The sequence below is a fragment of the Alexandromys fortis genome, unplaced genomic scaffold (assembly GCF_014885135.2).
Source record: "Alexandromys fortis isolate MF-2015 unplaced genomic scaffold, M_Fortis_MF-2015_v1.1 scaffold_23, whole genome shotgun sequence".
Taxonomy (NCBI): Eukaryota; Metazoa; Chordata; class Mammalia; order Rodentia; family Cricetidae; genus Alexandromys; species Alexandromys fortis.
In genome coordinates this window covers 3,923,874-3,946,735 of record NW_026067907.1, presented here as the reverse complement: position 1 = coordinate 3,946,735, position 22,862 = coordinate 3,923,874, and the positions used below count along the sequence as shown (strand labels likewise).

The window sequence follows — 22,862 nt, the reverse complement described above, 5'->3', positions numbered from 1 at the left end:
ACACCAAAAGGTGGCATTTAGGTCAGGTGACAGGGGACAGCATAAGACTTTGAATATGATGCCCAGAGGAAAACCACTTAGAGGTATAAGCCCAAGACTGACATGGGATCACCCTTGTTGCTTAAGAAAACAGACTGTAGCGGGCCTAGGATGGAGGTAGAGAGTGCTGGAGGCGGTTGTGAAAAGCAGTTTGATTCTGAACATTTTCTGGAGGCGTGAATTGTTGATGGACTGAGCCATGACCCAAGGTAGAAGGAACCCCCGCTCATTAGCATGGAGATGACTGCGAAAATTACTGTGTAAAGACAAGGGCTATGGGAAGTTTCATTTTTGATGTCTTGCTTAAGATATTTCTTAAGCATTCAAATGACTAGAAGGTGCAGCATGAGGCAGGATTTCAGGTAAGAACTTTAGCTGAGGGTATCAGCGTGTAAACTGTGTGTGGAGGCACAATAGTAGAAGAGGTGACCAGAGGAGAATAGCAAGAGCCCCAAGATACATTATAGCCAGGGGGTGAGAAACCATAATCTCTATGTGTGCATTACAAAGTTTGATAAACATTGCTCTTATCTACCTTAGCAATCAAGCCACTTAGGGTTCCCTTTATCTGTAAATTAAACCCGTGTTTCTGACCACTTCTCCATCCTCCATGACTGCCTGTGCATTTTCTCACTGGTCTTCCTTCATAGGAGCCCTGCTTCATTAAGCTCTCTCTAGTTTCCTAGCGCCTTATTCTGCTCTGTGGAATTCTTTTATGGTAAATGCAAATGGTCTTTTGGTCAATTCATCTCCTTTTCATATTTTTTCTTATATTCTCTTTGTACCAGAACCTTGCCATTCTATCTTTATTGGCCACCTCTGTGTCTGCCTAACTTTGTTGAGCCTGTTTGTTGAGCCTGCCTCAACTTTGTTGAGCCTAACAATGTTGACAGGCATTGAGTGAGGAGAGGAAGTGAGGAAGGAGTGATCAGGTCGCATTCAAGGCTCATGAGCATCCAACCACAGTATCTTTGGTCCATGTGAAATCACTCTGGCTTCTGCTGCTCCATGTGCTGTGAGATGGAACCCTGCAAACTGAGAGTACAGCTTGTGCTCTGACATCTGCCAGGGAAGCTTTGGGAGACACAATTAATAAAAACTCAGGGTTAGAAATTGGGGTTCAAACTGAAGCCCTGAAAAGCAAAACAGCCAGCCACTGACTCTTACCTCAACCTCAATCCTAAAATGGCGATCCTGCCTCCAGGAATCTCAGAATGATACTGAGCCTGAGAGCTGTCTCCTCCTGTTTTATAATCTTCCCTAGAGCTGGGATTAAAGGCACGCACTGCCCAGTTTCTATGGCAACTAGTGTGGTACTGGCATTAAAGGTGTGTGTTACCACTGCCTAATCTGTAAGACTGACCAGTAGGATTGTTTTTCTCTTCAATATTCGGGCAAGCTTTATTTATTAAAATACAAACAAAATGCCGCTATAGGCACCCAATACAAGAACGTTCTGTGAGTGGCTCAAAACTGCTGAGCATGTGGCAGAGGGGAGAAATTAGTAGAAAAACTGCCTCGGTCTAAAAGGGGCAGATTTCTGACAAGGAAGTCAGGAGACAGCTTCACTTCTAACTGCAAAGTCAAGGGGAGGAGGACCCGTTGCTCAATGTGGCGACCTAGCTTGTCCTCCACGGGCTCAGCTTCAGGTGCCTCGTTTGAGCTGCCAACAAGTGGCGCTGGGAACCGTTCCGTGTCATCTCATCCTGGCACTCACTTGTTTACTGTGCTTCCTGTCTTGGCTCTTGTTGGTAGCCAGCTTTAAACCTGGTGCCTGAGCACCACCTTGTCTCCAAACATGGGCCTGCATCCCAGCAACCCTGGCTCAGGAGGCTCAGAACTCAGGTCCTCTCAGCCCCAACCCAACAATGGGCGCTGGGTCTCAAACTCTCAAACCTCTCTCAGCCCTGAGAGAAATGCACCTTACCTTATACCTACCTATCCAGTTCTTATCCAGAGAAAATAGAATAATTTCATTTGCAATTCTCTTAAAAAGCTTATGTGTAGAAACCATCTTGTTATATGCTCATAGGTAAAAGCCTAGATGGTCTTGTTTCTATTTCTTCATTTGGGAGGGGAAATAACATTTTGGACAAATCCATCCCTTTAGTTTTTATTGATCACAAAATGAATTTTCCACTCCCTGGCTCCAGGTTTGTGAGAGAAATGAGGGGAAATGCCCTGCACACAGATGTGTAGAGGCCAGAGGACAACCATGAGTGCCATGCCTTAGGCACACACCCCTAGGTTGTTTTGGGCAGGGTCTCTTCTTACTAGCCTAGAGCCCCGTTTTTTCATGTATATCAGGGTGGCTGGCTGACCAATGGGCCCCAAAGATTCATCTATCTTCACCTTCTCAGCAACTGGGATAAACAAGCACTGGTTCTTTCCATTTGGACTCTGGCAAGTATGAGATATCTCCATGGTCTATCCTCACATTGCAGGCTTTTGAAACATATCCCTTTAAATTCACGGAGATAGTAACCTCAGGCTTTAGTATGATTGGCGTGCATTGATATTACATTGTGTTTCTCATTGTTATGATATAAAGTTTTCAGCCCAATGGAGAAGGACTTTCGATTCAGTTCATTAAATTATCTCTCTTCACTTGGAGGTTGTGAGCCAGAAACACAGAATGTCAAGAAGTCAAAGGCAACACCAGCCTTATATAATCCCTGTTTAGAAAATGCTGTTCTGTAGAGCCAAGAAGTGACCTTGTCCGATGTTTGTAGTGATTGGGGAGTTGAGGACAGTTCTATATAAGCTGGGAAAACTGTGACCACTTTCGTTTTCCCTGTCACAGTTGTAAGGGACATGTTCCCCCTATGCCAAAAACCACCCACCCCACCATTAGAGCACACGGTTCCCCTTACTGGCTAGCAGCATTTCTCAGCATGGTAGCTGTGCAAACTCTCTTTCTCTGGTGCATGATGTTGTGTCTTCCAGGGCAGACAAGACCCCAGGAGTTAAGTCACTTCAGAACCAAGACATTACTGCCTATCTCCTACCTTAAAATAATAATAAAAAAAAGATTTAATATCAGATTTGTAAAGTTTGAGACTCTGGAACACATTGGCTTATTAAATAGCTTCAAGCATAAATATAATTAATATTAGATAAATCCATGCAAAATCAATCATTGTATCATCTCTGGAATACCAGGTCCCTGAGACATGGCAAATCTCCAGTGTGAAGCTTAACAGCACCCTTCTAGAAGACTTTTAAAATGACCTCCTGAAAATAATTTTTTTGTTTTTCTTCTTTGTAAAAGGAGATTTATGCTTAATGAAGCTTTTAATGAAGAAATCACAGAAGGAGAATGCCAATAAAATCTAATTTTTAAATAAGAAAATCTAATATTGAGAAGTATTGCAATGTGCTGGCCTTTGTCCAGATAGAAATGAATACACAATTCAATCACTGCTCTGCACAAAGGACAAAGTAGCATTAATTTTCTTCAAGACGGTTATTAGAGAGATAAACAGTATGTTCTCCCCTGATTATGTCATGGAGATGTTTGTTCCCAAGCCCACTTGGCTACCTTCACAAGACAGGCTTGTCCTGCCATTAGTTGGTATCTTTTGGCAAGATGGGTCAGGAAGAATTGCTGGATTTGTTAGTGGCCTCAGAAAAGATTCTTTGTTCTCAAGAGCCTTTGAAGTAGGCTTGCAGCCATTACTATTCACCAGCACAAAGGTAGGCATTCTTAGCGCAAACCCCTGTAATCACATTTACCTGTTCACGCAAAGCTAGAGTTTGCTCCTGTCCTAAGAAAGAGTTGAATCAAAAGAACTGAGGGGAGAGGAGGCAAAAAAAAATTTACAGAACATGAAAAACAGCACCAAAAATAAAGCTCGAAGGGAAGCAGATCAAAGCGGATCGAGCGAGTTCCAAAGGAGCCAGAAAATTGTGAAAATAACGGTAATAGAGAAACAAATTGATGGCATCAAAATGAATACAAATGAGGAACAGGAGAGGCCATTTTAAAATAGATCAAAGACTAGAAGCAGAAAGCAGCAAAGTATATTCTGCTGTTTTTATCTGTAATTAATTTTGGTAATTATATCAGTTGATTTACAAAAAAAAAACATGAGTATAGTTCTAAAAGACAATCACAAATAGCAAACGAGTATGTATTTAAAGAGGTCATTTCTTGCTATGCCCAAACTCTCCGGCATGTGATAATTGCCAATTACTTCAATTATACAAGTGTAGAAAAGTATTCCACGCACACAAAGCAAGTCGCCCTCCCGTTGAAGTACAGCGGGCTAATGATGCCTGCATTGACATCTAGGACTTGTTCACCTATAGAAATGTGTTTCGGACAAAAATGGAAGCTGTGTTTCATTTTCTGTAAGCAACCTCAATAAGCTGCCAACCTCTAGACACGTGTTCAGAAATCAGTAAATCATTTTCCAGAAGACAGGCAGAGTGAAAATAAATATAGCTTTGTCATATCTTGCTATTTTTTGACAAACACACATTGTACATCTCCTCGCCCTTGTGGGTCTGTGGCTCAGCTGTTGCTAGTTAATTGACTAAGAGGTTTTTCCACGGGGCTTCAGTCTTTGATCCTATGCTTCAGAAAATATTTATAGTTTGTTGCTCTTGACTTATCTGCTAATATCTTCGCCATACCTTATAGGTGTGAACTTTATGTAATTAATTACCATACAAACTTCCAAGATTTTCCCAGTTTTCAAAAGTTCAATAGGAATGATTCTTTAATAACAACGGGAGAAGAACAAAGAAGATTGTCATCTTGTGTTAGAACAGAGGCAACAACCCAGACATGGCAAAGGTATCAATGATGGGGAGTTCTAAGCCACATAACATGAATATATTTTAGACCCCCATTCGTTTCAGAAATGTAAAAAATACCTTTTTACTAAATTGAGTAAATGTGTCCATCTGGAATCACATTTGCTTGTGTGCACACCCTTCAATTCTCATTTGTACATGCATATGTGCAAAAATGTTGTTCCGTGGTATTTTTAGGAAATTAGCATTCTGATTATAGCATACAAGGTCCTTTATCTAACAGGGCATCCTAAACATTCATTATATGGCAAAAATGCTCGGAACACTCAAAGAAATAAATTCAAATATAAATCTAGCACACAATAAATTATGGCTTTATAAGAACAGTAAAGCCACCAATCATGGATGATAGAAAATCACCCCCATACCTAAATGTTTCCTTTTCCACCAGAGGGCATCTAGCTCGCTGGTTATAGCCTAGTAAAAATTCAATGAAAATTACTAGACTTGTTTGTTGTATGAGGACTAAGTATATAAGTAAATAGTCTAGGTTTATTACTCTGCAAACTTACTTTGATGACTTTATTCCAGCAAACTAACAGTTATGGGAACATTTTTGGTTATTTCTATCTTTACATGCCTTAGTGGAAGAGGTATAAAGAAAAAGACAGGATGAAGAAAAATTGTTCTCTGGAATCCAATACTATGAGTCAATTATCCTCCTCCTCTTCCTCCTCTCTTCCACCTCCTTTCTACCTCCTCCCCACTAAGCTTTAATCTCTCATATCTACTGGTAAGAATGAACAAGCAAAAGGATGATGAGGTAGAGGAAACAGAGATGAGACTCTCCTAGGCACACCGCCCTACGCGTCAAAAGAGACAGCTGCTGGAAAGTGGGACAGAGAACAGGCACAAGGTGTTTTGTTAGTGATTTCTACAGCTCCAGATGAACAATTCAGTAATGAGAACGCTGTGTTCATCGCTTTTCTTATCCCATGACCAAATACCTAACAAGAAGCAACTCAAAGAGGAAGGGCTTAATCAGGTTGCTAGTTTGCGGATGCGGTCCGTCATGGCGGCAGGAACAGGAGGTGCTTGCTCACATTGCACCCACGGTCAGGAAGCGGAAGATGATGAATGTCTCCGCTAGCTTTCTCCTTTGCATTCAGACTGAAACCCCAGCCCATTCAGGGAGTCATCCCTCCTGCTCAGTTAACTTTCTCTGAAAATTCTCTCAGACCTCCCCTGGAGGTGTATCTTCTAGGTGATTCTAAATCAAGTTGACAGTCAAGATTGACCACTGTACACTCTGAGAGAGTCAGTGCAGATGGCTGCTGGGCATTGCCTGGGTCGCAAAGGGAGAGAGCTGGCCGGCACAACTATCATCTGTAGTTATGAGAAAGATGGTGTTGTATAAAGTATAATTATGTGATAAATCATTTGGAGGCATTTCTAATGAAAAACATTCACTGGGAAAGATTACCCAGAACTTGTGTGTCCACCGTCTGAAGCAGTTTGTAGCTCTTGGTCCTAAGCCCTCATAAATCTGAAGGGAGCTTCTGTTTATCGATTTTATTTGCAGAACACACTCAGGGTATAAAGTAATTTGATTTTTTTTTAAACAGGGTTTAGGGTCTGCCCCAACAGGGTTATAACTTACTAAGCATAAAAGCCAACACATAAAAACAAACATACAATTTAAAGAGAAAGGGGCTCGTGCCAGCCGAATCTGCGAATCTGGAGAGGTAGTGGGAAAGCTCCCAGGCACACCCACACTCCGTCTCTCTGCTGGGCTGAAATCTCCTGGTGGGTGATATTTTGGATGCCTCTCATGCATGGCGTTGCTCAACTGTTTTGAGAGGGGGGAAAACACATATAAATCCCACAGAGAAGAACATGGTGGTTGTTTAACAAGTACAAGGGGTGGGCAGAGGGGAAAGAGCCTTCTATGCAGTTTGCCAGAGCTCAGAATAATTATGGGAATGCGAACCATTTTTCTCAGCCTCTGTGAAATCTGTGCTTTTCCCATCAAAAACAGCCACTCAGCCTGGTCGATGCTGCTAATGTTATCCTTGATCCAGCCCCACACGTGTGTACAAGCTTTGCAGCTTGCAGGCTGTAAACTGGAGGAGAAACGGTGTCTAGTGTTTTTATGTTTCTTTTGCACAGATTCTTCTTTTTTAACGCTAAGCAATTGTGGATAATTAAATTTTTATTGAAGAATTTTTTTCTTTAGCAATCCCATTAGGGCTTTGCTGAATTTGTCCATTGCCTCATAAAAGGGAAAAAAAAAAAAAAACCCTGCCACATCTGTGCCTTAACCATTCTGTGCATATTTTCTCAGCTCCATGGTTTATGGGATGCATTCATGACCAGGAAACCCCATACTTGGTGTCATAAATGCCAAGGTTGGTAAAATCAAGGTGAAGACTATGCCTTGCTTGGGGACAGCAATGAGAAAAAAGAAATGGTGAAGGACTGACCTCTAGGTCACAGCCACAGGGTAGATAATGAATGGCCTTTGTCAGACTTTCTGGTGTTTGCATAACCACCACAGCTAAGGACCCCGAGTATACAGGAACTTCTGGACTCTGCTGTGCAGTGCAATTGCCACCACTTCAAAGAGGCGCGAGGGCTGGGAGTCACTGGGAAGACCAGTGGTACACCTGGCAGGCCACAATCAGAACGCTTTGAAATGGGGTCCTAAAGCCAAAGCGTCAAAGAACACCACAGGCTTCTTGAATAGCAGCTGTGGCTACAAACGAAAGGGCAGTCACAACCTGTTGGGAATAAGCCAGTGGCAACCTCTGGTACATTCGTGTTAACGGGAGAAATATCACCACCCATGACAGCACCTTTGAAAAGGAATGCAAGGCTTCCTCTGGGCATCATGCCCAAAGCAGAGCTGGGACTCCTCATTGAGAAGGACCGTGCCTGACCTTTTTACTCAGCTGTTTCTGTCCACAGCTCTAAAGACCAACCCACTTCATTCTCTATGAGCCTCCATGTTCACACCCCACTTCCCATCTTCTGTTCATCTCTGTGGAATGGGGGAAACTCTGCAGACATGCATACTACTGATATCTGAGGACTAACAGCTACAGAGACCACCCTGGACCAAGCACAGGGCCAAGGCAGGGCCTGCCATGCGTCATTTCATCCTTAGAGAGAATCTGGGAGTGCAGAGGAGACCCTGAGAGGAAAAGGTCTCAAATGCTCCAGATTACATACATGATGCAATAGGGCTTTGGGGAGATAATGAAAATATCCAACACTTGCGACAGTCGAAGGATGAAAACATCAACCTCCTTAAATGATCCCCTTTCTAGTTCCATAAACACCTGAAAATCGTCTCAAGTCAAATTATTCAGTACAAAACATTTTTTGAAAAAAATATTTTCACAAATTAAGTCATGGGAAGGATACCTTTGAAAGTGGCACTTGGACATTTTAAATATATTTTCTTTTGTAAATGAAAGCATTTGGTAAATTTCTTTGAAGCTAGCTGGAAAGGTGATTAAACCGTCACCTTCTAACACGGGCAGCATGGTCCGGGAGCATGCTGTTCAAACAGGGCTCTGATATATGGCCGAGAATCGTGCTACTGTATAAGCGAGGAGGAGCAGAGCTACACAAACACCAACAAAAGCCAGGTGGAAGGAACAGAGGCAGAAGAAACGGGCTGGCCCTGAATCTGAAGAATTTCTCTGAGGCAGTATGGCTCATGGAACCATCTGCCTCAATATTACCTGGCTTCTTACCAAACATACTCTTCGTGGATCCCAGCCAAAGAATCTGCAATTTAACAATCTGCCTAATGATTTTATACACAGTAATATGGGTACTATCGATCTAAACTTGAGTAACTACTTCAGCGTACGCTGGAGACTAAGGAAAGAAGATGCCACAGAGCAGAAGAATCTGGAAGACAAGGGAGGAAAACTGTGTCCTTTGTACTTTCCAATAGGGGTTGGCATGTCCCGAATTCAAGAGACAATATGAACCCCTGAACCAGTGCCTGTTTATACAGGGGCAGGGTCACAAGGGACAGGGGCACTCTCGTGATACAAAGCACTGCTGTGTCTTCCGCACTAGTTTCTGAAAGGCAAGGGTCAGAGATGGCAATGTTTGGGAAACTTCATCTTCAACAGTGCTTTGTCCCTTCCCTGTCTTCATTTAAACCTTCTTTGCAAATTGAATTCTAGTAGGAGAAATAAATCAAGCTGTTATGACTTTAATATAAATTTTATTATCTATAAAAATGGCAAGGTTGGACAAGACATTAGTCATAAATGACCCTTTTGAAAGACTTTTTTGAATATACTGTCTTATTTTTCTTTCATTAAAACACACAATGTAATTGTTGCCTTTTTTTTTACATATGCCAGACCTCCAGCCCTGTCCAAGACCATGTAGGCAATAATCAACATGACCGTTTATTCATTCCTTCAGCAAAGGTATAGTCTTTTTCTACTTACACCCGGACCTAGGATGAGAAAACGGAGTCAACAGTCCTGATCCTTCTGTGAGGGAAATTTACACTCTATCCACAGATCCAAGAAGATGCTGATGAAGTTCATCTGACCAAAGCCCACTGTATCATAAACCCCTCTGCTAATTTGCACAGTTTCCTCCGGCCTCTCTCCTCTTGGGTCCCTGGCTCCTGTGATTCTGGGAATCACGGGGCTCTGGGAATCTTGGCGGGAGCAATGTGCCGGAAGCAGGAAGGATGCAGGAAGTGGACACAGACAAGAAGATAAACAAATAACCTTGCCACCATGTCTGCTTCCTAATTGCTAGGCCTGTCATGGCTTCCTGCTGGTCTTGCCTGGGTAACACTCTCCTTCTCTTACCGTACCTGCAGCAGCAGCATTGGCGTGTTCTTCTGTGGACCCAAGGCCATGTCGAAGACTCTTCAAAAGATGTGCCGCTTGTATTCCTCAGCGGACCCTCGGGGTGTTCACTTCTACTACAACAATGAAAGCTTCTAGATGCTGGAGGTAAACAGAAGACACTGTGCAAGCGGCTGCAATCAAAGAGGTCACGAGTCGGGAGATTTTATCCCCAAAGGGCCAAACAGCAATCATTTTAGCTTTATGAATAGTATGGGTTTAGCCTAATCTACTCAACACTGTGGTTCCAAGATGCTAAAGTAGCCACAAATGAGAACACATCACAACTCAGGCTAGCTGAGTTCTTTTATCATCAGAATTTACTTAAGGCCACTGAAGGTGAATGTCATATAATATTTTCTCCCATGGAATTTGTATTTTTGATCATTTAAAAATGTAAAAGTCGGGATGGGGCATATAGGTGAGTGGCCAAGCACTGAACTAAAATGTGGAAATCATGGGTGTTTAAATGTAAAACGTGGGCCAGATCGGGCCTGTGAAAGGTAGACATAATGTTAATCAAACCATGGTTATAACTGGGTAGAACCTCTGACGTTTTTCTACCTTGTATGACAGACACATTAAAACTAAATTTCGTGTTTGCTTTTCTCTTTTTCCTTCCTTCCTTCCTGATTTCCTTCTCCCTCTCTTTTAACAAACAGTTATAGCTCAACTAAACTTCTGTCCCATAAAACAGCTAAGACTGTTATTGAATTTTCACTGATTTAGCCTTTCCACGCCATGGTGCTGGTTGCAAAGCTCACATCTTAGAGTTTCTCCACACCAGTGTTAATGTTTTATAATCATCTCATCAAATATATCTACTGATTTGAAAATTACTGAGCCCCAGACAGCAACAAGTAAATGCATTAGTGGCATATTAAGCCTTTTATTCTGGCTTTATATAGAAATTATTGACTTCAGAGGATGCCTTTGACATCCCTACACCTGTTAATATCAGTGTCCAGCTAAAACTGCGTAACGGCCAGCATTGGGGACTGTACACCACACCCTTAGCTTCTAGGTAATACATCATAGGCAATGGAAGAAAAGCATTTGCTACAACTAAGACCAGATTATGCTTTTGAATGTTTCTTATCACCGTGGGGCGTCATAAAAGAAGTGAATTGGCCTGACATGCTTTGATTTTACAAAATCATTTAGCTACTTAAATTTTTTCATGTATTTCTAAAGTACAAATTGATTATTTACTTTCTATTATCAATTTTTTTAAAATTTTGACTATAAATTCAGTCATATTGGGTAGGGTGTACTTATACAGTTGGGTATATTCAGTAATATCTCACATATAATTTCTACTTCCTCTGGTAATTTCTCAGTATCTAGATAGATAGATAGATAGATAGATAGATAGATAGATAATTATTTAAACACTAGTTGAACACATTCAGGCATGCTATGCAATTGTTTTCCCATTTAATCTTGATTCAACCATTACTGTTAGAAATTTTTAGAGTCAAATCTAACCTTTTGCCAGAAAATCAAGTACATTATTATTTTTTCCTCTTAAACATAGTCAGTACTTTTCTTTCTTTGTCTATTAAAAAATAAATTGTACTATTTGGTCATCCAATTTTGTCTAATAAAATAAAACTTTCTGGCAGAATATATAAAATCCAATTGTTTGTTATTTCTGGAAATACTGTTCAACTTTTTAAATATATATGTGCATATATATATATAATGAGATTCTTGCCTATTCAAACATAGAAATATAAAAATCTGATTTCTGTAATGTTGCAATAACCAAATTAAAAGGAAAATAATTTATTCAAAATAAAAACATTCCACAAAAATTATTCAAGGTAATTAGATACATCAATAAACATAAATAGAAAGACGTGCAAATGGGCACAGGTAGTATTAACTAAATTTGAATATTAAACATTCTGAAAACATCAATTTATTCCAAATTAATTTCTATGCCAAATTAAAGGCCAATTAAATTAAAATTTTCTTGATTTTGATTTTAAATGATATATACGCTAAAGTTTATTTGAGACAGTATATAGGAAAAAAAGAAAAGCAAAAAGCTTACGTGGGGAAGAAAGCTAGAAACTGGGAAGGAAAAGGAAAACAAAACTGGACAAGATAAAGGAAGGAGAAGGAATGAGAGGAGAGGAGTGGGAGAGACAGGAGGGGAGAGAAAGAACAGACAAGGAAGGTGGGCAAGGAGGAAACTTCCTGTGTATGGAGCAAACCATCCCAAAGGGGGAGTCCCCTAAAGCCACCAAAGAGGAAAACTGTATTATTACCTGCCTGTGAACAACAATCAGTGTGGCCACAGCCTCCTCAACAGCTTCCCATGTTAAGAATATTCTGTCTTGCCGGGCAGTGGTGGCGCATGCCTTTAATCCCAGCACTCAGGAGGCAGAGGCAGGCGGATCTCTGTGAGTTCGAGGCCAGCCTGGTCTACAAGAGCTAGTTCCAGGCCAGCCTGGTCTACAAGAGCTAGTTCCAGGACAGGCACCAAAGCTACAGAGAAACCCTGTCTCTAAAAAACAAACAAACAAACAAAAAAGAATATTCTGTCTTAAAAGTACCTTCGGGCCCTGGGAAATTCACTTCCCAAAATGAAGGCAAAAGACAGACTTTCCGGACAGAACCCTCCCTCTCCAGAGCAACTGCCAAAGGAGATACTCACTTCAGGAGGGAGGAAGTTCAGTGTGCAAAGATAAGCCAAGGTAAAAAGCAAAAAATATGTTTCCTCAGAATCTCAAAATAGCGACTGCAAAGAACAATAAAAGATCAGTCATAAATAATTGTGTGGGGGTAGGGAAGGGGTAGAGGTATGTGGGGGCTCCCCGCCATGTCTTTTGAGACAGAAGTTAAAATCACACACCCCAGTACTTAGCTTTTTCCCATGGGTGCCAGAATCCAGAAAGAATACTTTTAAAATATAGAAGTGAAATACTGGATATCCTCGGCTTGTAAGGTAGGAGGACACTGGAATCCAGCATCCTGTGGTCCTTTCGTTGTTTGCGAAGGTAAAACTACTGTGTGTAGCCTCTGCTATATTCTGTAAGGAAATGATGAGGGGACCTGGAATGGCCCACTGCGCGCACTACAGCGACGCGATCCATGAGTTTTGGTTGAGACTAAGCTTTTCAATAATTTCTGGGGTGACCAAGGAAAGTGTGAAGACTGTCTCTACTTCAGCTTACGCTTGAGACTACTGGTAGTTTCCATTTCCACTCAACTGATCTTCGCCGCTCTGCTGTTCTTGGACCACGTTCAGTCCCCCTAAGGCTTCTGCATACACCGCTGGCGTTTTCTTTCATTTGTATGGCTGTGGTGAAGTATGGAGCTATCTCTTTCTCCCGCTGAGCCAATCTCTCCAGCCCCTCTTTCTCTCCACTTTATAACTTACATTTTTATTTTTGGCCTGGGTGGCTAAGTGATTCTTTTATCTTAAAAACTCAGAACATTTGACGAACATTTCATATAGCTATTTTGTTATACTATGTTGTGTGAGAGGTTTCCTTCACCTGAAGCAATTTTCTTATATTAGATCTGTGAATACGTTGGTATGTCCTTTGTTTCTTCCTTTTAGAACGGTCAATTATTTTAATAATGGATTCTTTTCCATTCTGTTCATTGTTCTAGTGATTACAATCTCTTTGTATCTTTTATTTACATAATTTCCCCCAAACTTTAACTGGCCCAAATTATTACTGTTGGATCTCAAACTGGTTCCTGTTTTAGAAAACAGCAAATAAATAGATGGTGTGCTATATGATATTGCCAGTAGAATCTGGGCACTATTCAAAGGTGGTTTTTTTCCCAATGAAAACTATAAATCTTAGTATTCAAGTTCAGTTGAATAAACAAAAATTATAAACAATCTCTTCTCTATTTAGGACACATTATGCCATGAAACGTAAATAGATGACAAACACAGTCTCTATTTTCATCGTTTTTTACATTTTGAGTGTTCAAATTTGGGCTTGTAATTAATCTTGCAATGTGCAATGCTGTCTATTGTCTCTGAAGTTTGCAAATGTTAAAATCAGCTACATAAAGACGTCACCTTCAGCCTTGATTTGCTACCTTGGGCCTCAGTGTCCCATTGGCTTTCAACCTGGTCTGTTCACTTTGCTTCTTTCAAAACTTGGTCCTTGGTGAAGACTGCTCGTTGGTTTCTCAGATGCCCAGATTCAGATAATAACTTAGAGACTATATTAATTACAACACTGTTTGCCGATAGCTTATGCATATTTCTAGCAAACTCTTACATCTTAAATTAACCCATTTCTATTAACTGTGAATCACCACGCGCAGTTGTGGCCTACCTGGTAAGGTTCTAGCTGACTGCTCACGTCTTTCTCCTTTGTCAGCTATGTGGCATCTCTTTGATTCCACCTACTCTCTATGTATCTCTGTTCGGATTTTCTGCCTGACTTTATTAATCCATTAGCCAAAACAGCTTCTTTAATAACCAATGGTAATAAACATATTTGTAGCATACAGAGGGGAATCCCACATACCTCTACCCCTGCCCTACCCCCACACAATTATTTATGACTAATCTTTTATTGTCCTTTGCCCTCTCCTCGGCCCTTGCCTTTCTTGTATTAGTAGTTTTTCTCAACTCTGCCCCAAATCCCTGACAGAACCAACCCAAGGGGTGAAGGCTTACTTTGGCACATGCATCCTGAGACTCCATCCATCAGAGTGGTGGCGACGTGGTGGTAGAGCCTGCTCCTCCATGGCAGAAGTAGCTTCTGGCAGCAAGTCTTCCCACGGAGCAGTGCAGAAGGCAGAGAGGGCATAATGACCCCAGAAGCCAACAGAACCTTCAAGCTCCCTTCCCCACCATGGGCTACTTTCACTAGCCAGGCCCTTCCTTCTGAATGCCCCACCACCCTCAAAATAGCCCCACAGGCTGGGAAACAAGGGTTCACAACATGAGCCTGTAGGTGAGGTTTCAGAGTCAAACTATCACGCTTCTTCCCGGCACGAGTTGTCGAGCTGTATTAGATTACATTGTCCTTCATCTTCTTTATGGGCCACCGCGTGCAGCTCTCAGAGGGGGAATGCCCACAGCCTTCTCTTTATCGCACACTAACTGGATTAGCATCTCCACAACTGTGGCTATTCTCAAGCCCCACGATGGCCTCCATCCAAGACGTAAAATGCAGCTGCTGGAATCAGCTCCATCCCAGAAGTAAAACCAGCTGCTGAAATCGTGGCCAGTTTACTTTCAGGCGTAATTCATGGACGTCTGTGACATAGGCCTCTCTCCGCTACCATCTCTCATACCTCTGCCCAGGTTCAAAGTATCACTGTGTCTCCAGACTTGGTCCTCTCCTCCTTCTCTGTCTATTCTCTTGACTTGAAGATCTCAGACACCATCTGTCTAGGGATGAAACCCAAAAATAAAGCTCCAACATAGACATCCCCCTCGATTCTCCATGACATCCCAGCTATGGTTTCAGCACTGAGGCGAATAAGTATCTCATGTTCTTACACGAAGAAGTAAACTCCTTTTCTTTTTCAACTTACAATTCTGTTCTTCCTCCAGTCTCTATTATTTCAATTACAGCCACCATCATCTGCCAGCAAGCATAAGCTAAACACATTAAGAACTGCTAAGTCCTCTTTGTCTCCCCTAGATCCCTCAGCGGTGACTCTGAGCCTTGTTCAAGGTCATCATCTTAACGTGTTATTTATTTCTGATTTCTGATAACTATTTCAGAAAAGCATAGGTTGTGTGTTCTTGGCTTGCAATAAGCAGGATCAATACTTCTACATTAATACTATTAATCTGTCTCATCCAAACGTAAGCAACGCCATTAACACATTGCTATTTTTTAATTCTTTTAAGATTATTTTTAATTCTTTTAAGATTCATTTATTTTAGCCACAGAGAAACCCTGTCTCGAAAAACCAAAAAAAAAAAAAAAAAAAAAGATTCATTTATTTTGTCTATGGTGCTCCAGTAGCATGTACACCTGCTCACCAGAAGAGGGCATCAAATCCCATTACAGATGCCTGTGAGCCACCCCACCAGTAGTTGCTGGGAATTGAACTCAGGAGCTCTGGAAGAGCAGGTTCTTAACTGCTGAACCCTCTCTTCAGTCCCTAACACATTACTATTGTATCTCCTTTTCTTCCCATTCTTTCCTGTCAATTCTGTTGTTTTCCTAGTGATTTTTATGAGAAAATCCACAGCCCTCCAAGTTTTTTCCTTCCCGTTTTCTTCCCAAACGAACAGAAAAGAGATTGCTATAAAAGGGGTTTTTTGTTGTTCTTTATTTGGTTTAGTTTTGTTGGTCTCTTTTTTTTTTCATTAAGTTTCAAACACTTTCAAAAAAGCTGTTAAACATCTCCCCATTGTTTTCCAAGGCAGCAGTGTATTAATGATACAGGATCAGTCTAGTTATTAAAATGCCTCAACCTCCAACTATGGAAATGTCGGTCATTGCATATTTTATAAGTATTTTCTGCCATCCTCTCCAAATCGCCAATCAAATTTCCTCAGAAGGCAAATTTACTTTTAAAGAAAATGCTTAGATGTGTAAGAACAATTCTTACAATCAATACACATAGCAGAATAAATTAAACTTTTACAACAAAAAGGATGAAACTGTTCCTCCACCCTGTCTGTGCATACTACTTTGAATGGAGGTGTTACTCAGTTACTGTCCCAAACTCTGCCTCTACCCTGCCAACAGCGTCTGTCCTACACTTAAAAGCTGTGTACAAAACGGGGTCAAAACCATGATGGGGAAACCCACAGAGACAACTGACCTGAGCTAGTGGGAGCTCACTGACTCTGAACTGACAGCTAGGGAACCTGCACAGGACCAAACTAGGCCTTCTGAATGTGGGGGACAGTTGTGTAGCTGGGGCAGTCTGTGAGTCCACTGGCATGAACTGGCTTTTTGGAGCTCATTTCCCTTGGAGGGATACCTTGCTCAGCCTAGATACAGGGGAAAGGGGCGTGGTCCTGCCTCAACTTGATATTCCAGACTTTGTTGGCTTACCCTTTCTGAGGAGTAGATGCAGGTTGGGGGAGTGGGGCATTGAGGGTGGGAGTGGGAGGAGAGGAGGGAGGGAGAACTGCGGTTGGTATGTAAAATGACAAAAAAACTTTTAAATTAAAAAAAAAAGGTTTGCAGAGGCTAGAGAGTGAAACTTTTGGGGTTGGGTTTGTGTAAAGAAAAAGGAAAATAGAGGAAAGGAATCTTGAGTCTATTTGTGAGGTCTGGGCGTGTTCCCAGGAGAGCAGTGTAATACATCAGTTCAAGACAGCACAACCAAAGATTTGAGAATTGAACGCTAGTTAGCATCACTGCTTGAATTTTAGATCAGCATATGGTTGACAAACAGTGGAGCATATCAAAATGACATTGTAATGCCCTTGAAAATTAAGTTGACATTTTGTCCTGAAAGCCTCCAAGTGAGCAGGGCTGTGTATTCTTAACCTACTGATAACGACCATCTCTAACAGAAGGTCTAAATCAGAGTGTCATAACACTGTTCTCAAACTGTCTGGAGAACAGTCCAACAGTTCTGTCATACAAAGACGTGGGGAGCTCAAGTCAGGAAAAAAATCAGATATCAACACCAAGGTAGCACAAATATGAGGAAAAGAATTACAGGACAGTTATCATTAAAACATTCTAACCAGCAATTAAAATCCCTGGGAAACAAGTGGAAAATAGTCTCAGCAAAGAAGGGACGGAAAGAACCTAATGTAGGTGTTAGAATTTATACCAATGGAAAGACTCACAGACAGGTGTAACAGTAAGAAGAATGTCTCCAAAAGATGTCCCCATCCCAATCCCTCAAACCAACGGTATGTGATATCCCACTGCAAAAGTGAATTAAGATTCTAGACACAATTATGACTGCTTTGAGATTGTTCCCCAGGGATGAATGATTAGCCTTGATTAACTAGACTAGCCAAATGTCACTGGACAGTTACAAACGACAGGGGGAGACAGAACTTTCAGAGCCCAAGAAGGAGACGCAAGAAGAAAGGTGGAGGTTGGCTATGGAAACAAAGGGCACTAAAGAATGCAGAGAGCCTCTGGAAGTCATAATGCATTGTAGGAGATCGCTTGTTTGTTCCCGGCTGCCCAGACCCTAAATAACCACACAGAAACTGTATTAATTAAATCACTGTTTGGTCAATCACTTAAGTGTATTGCTAGCTAGCTCTTACATCTAGAATTAACCCATTTCTATTGTTTTATATTTTACCTCGACGCTCGTGGCCTACCGGCAAGGTTCTTGGGCAACTGTCTCTGGCAGCAGTTCCGTGGCTTCTCCCCGACTCTGCCTTCTTTCTCCCAGAATTCAGTTTGGTTTTCCCTGCCTAGTTCTGTTCTGTTCTTCTTTATTCATTAACCAATAGTATACAGAGGGGAATCCCACATCAATAAAGGAATGCATTTTTTTTCCTCTAAAAGATATAGAAATGAACAAAGACTGTGATTTTGGTCCAGTTAGGTATTCTTGGTTGACCTAAAGAAAAAAGTAATATTAAAAAAAAAACGTATTATTACAAGCTACAAGAAAATATTTTTGTTATAATAAAATGGATAGCATATAGATCAAAAGTAAGATATCACAAATGCATTAATTCTCTTCCAAACAACCAATAAATTTCAGAGTCATAAAAAGGGTTTTCATGAAACTTGACAGGCTTTTTACACATATGTGGAACAAAGGGAGAAGAATGGCAAACAAACTCAAGAAAGGTTTCCTCCAGCTTTTCTAGGGAAGGTCACATATTCTAAGCTGTGTTGGCCACATATGGCCTTTGTCACATCTATTCCTTTGACTTTGTTTATTATTCAATTCTTTAAGAATGTAAATCATCCTCGGCTTCAAGGCTATATATAACTAGCAGATGAATTGAGCCCACAGGCCATACTTTTCCTATCCCAGAATTAGAACAACATGGATACATGTCACAATCCTGAAAAGGGGGGAAAGCATTGTAGAGGAATATATTTATAAAGGAAGAATTCTATTAGATTATGTAGCAAGTAAAACAATGTCATTTATAAACATGTGCACACACATAACCAAAAGCAGATAGTAAATATCAGGAGTGATGTATAAACTAAATCACAAACCCTAATTTCATAACGTTAATGATTTCCGGTGAGATGAGTGTATAGGAACAAATGAAATAACAGAGGAGGTTTCAATAGTGTAGGTAATATTTATTTCCTAGTTTTGCTTTACAATTTGTTACATTAGCTATAACTCTGTATGAACATGATATATTTCATAGTTTTTCAATAGTCTTAAATTCTTCAGAAACAAGAAAATTATTCCCAAAACAAGTCTAGCAAATTTAAGAAAACCGAGATGAGGCTAAACATCTTTTCTGACCACAGTGAAAGTGTAAGTTAGCAAAAGAACAATCCTAGGGGATTTAGAAACCGTGGAGAGTAAACAGCAGGGTTTGTGATGTTGCACGGGTCAGAAAGGACATTTGAATGTTTTGAGACCAACGGAAAAGCAAAAAGGAAAGACGGACACACATCACACTCCAGTTGTGAGCAACAGCAGAAGCAGCGGAGAGGACAGTCTAGTGAAGTGAACAGCTGCATCAAAAGGGAAGAGCGTTTCCAAATAAGCAAGTCTCGGAGTGGCGTGCCAATGAAGAACAAAGTGAGCCTAACATGAGAAGGAAGGAAATACAAACTATTAGAACAGATGGGGTAAGGAGGGGAGGAGAGAGGAGAAAGGAAGGAGCTAGAAAACACCAGTAGAGATCAAGGACACTAAAAGCTGTTCCGGGAGGAAAACAAAATAAACAGAATCATCAAACCTTTAGTCAGACTGAGGAAGAAATAAAAGCCTCAAACAAACAAAATCAGAGGGTTGGAGAGATGGCTTGGCGGTTAAAGGCCCTTGCTACTCTCGCAGACGACCTAGGTTCATTTCCCAACGCCTGCATTGCAGCTCACAGCTGCCTGTAACATCAGTTTCCAGGGGAAGGGATGCTGTCTTCTGGCCTCCGTGGGTGCCAGGCATGCGTGTGATACCCGTACACACATGCAGGCATCACACATACACACATACACACACACACAAATAAAAATAAAAATAAACAATTCTTTAAGCAGTTAGGACTGGGAAAATGGTCATTGCAACTGACACTGTAAAAATGCAAAGGGTCATAAGAAATTGCTGTGGACGCCTGCATGACTAAATTAGATAAACTGAAGAAACAGACAGATTCCTAGAACATGCTACCAAATCAGTAGGAAGTGGAAAATCCAAGCAGTGCAATAATGAATCTTCAATAACAAAGATGATCTCTTGCTAACGTAAAACTCAGGACCTGATGGCCTTACTGTCAAATTCTATCAAACATCTCTTCTCCAAACAATAAAGATGACTAGACACTCCCAAGCTCGTTAAAAGACCAGCATTACCTTGATGATAAAAAAAAAAAAACTAGGCAAGGATGTTACAAAAATACTACAGATCAGATAGATAGATAGATAGATAGATAGATAGATAGATAGATAGATAGATATTCATAGAGTGTGTTACATAAAATATATATGGTAGTCTACTATAGAAGTTTGTGTGTGTGTGTGTCATTTAAATGGAGTTACCATACAATTAGTGAGATATTATCCCAGCCAGACATCATATGCTACCAAATAAAACCCCAGTAACAGGCATGGGTTACATATTTTTGAGTTGTTGGCCTAAGCAATCCTATAGACACCTCCCTTCACAAAAAATTACAGGTTATTGCCACTGTTGCTGGTTACCCTCCATGATCCTATCTTACCACGTGACAAAAATAACCCTCAAAGTTGACAAAAGATTTACATGTAAAACCTGAACCTGAAAGATGCCCAGAATAAAATAATGTGGAAAGTTGTAGGTTGAGTCTAAGACATTGGCCTGATAAATTATTTCAGGCAGGACTCTGTTACACAGACAACAAAAATAGACAAATAGGATTACGACACATTCAAAATAAGATCTGAGCGGCAATCCAGAGATTGGGAGACATATTTGAAAACCCTATATCCAATAAGGCACTGACATCAAAATACAGAAGGAATTGCAACAACATACTAGAAAGAATACGAATAACTTGTCTTTAAAACGGGCAAAGAATCTGAATGTGCATTTCTCAAAAGAGAAAAATCTGGTTGACTAATAGAGATACCATTTGGCCAGAAAAAAGCTGCTAGAACTGCGGGCCAAGCAGAGCCCCTGAAGAGCTGCGCTCAGCACATAAGCATTAGTGTTTCTAGAGGACACGGCCACTCCCATGAGGTAAGCAGCCCAGCAAGCAATGCGCTGGGCTGGAGATTGCAAAGGTAAGACCAGGAAGGCCAGCACAGGCGTCAGGGCACTTCCACAAGGCTGGAAGGTTCTCTAACTCCTGTAAAACTGGTCAGGGAACAAAATCCCTCAAAAAAAACTCAGTTCTTAAAAGCAGAGCACACAGGAGCCCTGGGACACAGCTGGGCTCTCGGGTCTAAGAGACTGGCACCTTCAATCCATGGGATGAAATGGCAGGGTTGTTTAAACACAGTCTGTCTTCCACGGAAGCCACGCGAGCTGGGATAAAACTAAGGCATCCAGTGGCTGGCTTAGGCTTCCTAGGCTGACTGGGTCCCTCTCCGTGATCTCTGGAAGGTCACTGAATGCCAGGGATGGAGCACCAGTTGGCAACACTGGGTCTTTCCTCTTGCCTCCCCCCCACGAGCATCAGTTGACTTCACATTGGCCGCACATTCTCCGGATTCAGAGCTGGAACGCAGAAAGACTCACAAGCTAGAGCGCCGTCGCTGTGGTTTTTAAACGGTGCATCTTTGTTTTCCAATTGCTTAAGTTTTTGAAATGCCTCCCCATCCTCATGATTAATGCTCTCCACACAGCGCAACAGCAGAGTGAGGCGAGAATTACAGCCGGTGCCAGCTCACCCAGAGGCATTCATCTTTTTTTTTCCCCCTTGGTGCCTGCACGGAGCCTGAGGGCAAGCTGACACTTTATTTTTTTTTAATAAATTAAGCTTCATTTATTTTTTTTGCCTGTGTATTAAGAACCCTGAAAGGAATGAGCAATGTCTGCAGCCTCTGATACCAGCTGCCGTGGCAGGAAGGAAGGAGGTGACAATCTCCCACAGACTCAGAATGATTGTTTCAGTGGGGCTGTGGCTAAGGGAACAAGCACAAAGATATTGTGCTGCCAGGAAAAGCAGCCTCTCTCTTCCCCCAGCCTTGCGCGACATGCTGTAACATTCAGCTTCTGGCTTAACGTGGCATCTCTGCCCAGTTTTGATTTATTCCTGCTTTTGTAAGTCACAGAGGTATGTTGCAGGGCATGCGTTTAGAGCCATTGTTATAGTTCATTGAGGAGAGAGGCTGTTATCCTCACCAGAGGACAATCTCGTGTGTATCAGGGTGAGTGACCCAGAATAAAAGAAAGGAAATTTTTTTTTTAAATGAGAGCAGGAATATAGATGTTATGCCAGAATGAAATTGTATTTACCTTGATTGAAAACTCTTTTATTATGAACATAATTTAGATCAGAATGGAAACGAGAACCTCTGGGCTCCCTGTCTGGCTGGGGGTGTTGCTGAGCGCACGGTCGCTACAATAATGTAAGTGCATATGTAATGACTGTGTTATTGTGTTTATATTCGAAAGCATTATGTTCCATCAAAGGAAATGAAAAATATCTTCAAGGGTTTGCTCAGTCAGCTTCTTTAGCAGAAAATGCTTGGAGGTGTGGAATAGTACCGTGTGACCAAAATACAGAGCACAAAGGAACCCTGCTGGCTTTTCTGATGTGGGAACCGTGAAATGCTGACCAGACCCTGGCCCTAAGATCAGTCGATATCTGGGCCTCTACTGTGATGCTGACATGAGTGCCCCCTGAGAAAAACTTGTGACCTTGTCACTCTGTGGGGGGAAGTGCTGCAGAAAACAGGAGCGCTGCCTCCAAGGAGCTTACAACACAAAGTGGGCAGGCAAAGCAGATACAGACAGATGGTTAGAAACACAAAGGGTACTGAGGAGTCAGGTAAGAAAAGTTGCTGTGCAAGCAAGTATTAGGACCTAAGCAAGTATTAGGACCTGAGTTCAAATCCTCCTACATAAAAAGCTGGGTGTGGCTACCCAGACTTGGGACTTCAGCATCATGAA

The 22,862-nt window shown here is 41.4% G+C and overlaps 1 protein-coding gene and 1 long non-coding RNA gene across 2 annotated transcripts in view; one reads left to right on the top strand and one right to left on the bottom strand.

Moving 5' to 3' along the window:
- Nox3 (NADPH oxidase 3) overlaps window positions 1–9,811 on the top strand; it is a 58,884-nt gene extending 49,073 nt beyond the window's left edge. Inside the window, exon 13 of the mRNA XM_050135828.1 lies at window positions 9,665–9,811. Within this exon, the coding sequence (XP_049991785.1) occupies window positions 9,665–9,791 (127 nt within the window). The 3' untranslated portion in view covers window positions 9,792–9,811. The remainder of the gene's footprint in view (window positions 1–9,664) is intronic.
- On the bottom strand, window positions 9,106–17,996 carry LOC126497661 (uncharacterized). Its single transcript, XR_007590660.1, has 4 exons — window positions 17,925–17,996; window positions 14,353–15,072; window positions 9,659–9,826; window positions 9,106–9,286 (listed from the first exon to the last, which is right to left on the bottom strand). It is a non-coding gene; the product is annotated as an uncharacterized lncRNA (long non-coding RNA).
- Between the last annotated feature and the right edge of the window lie 4,866 nt (window positions 17,997–22,862).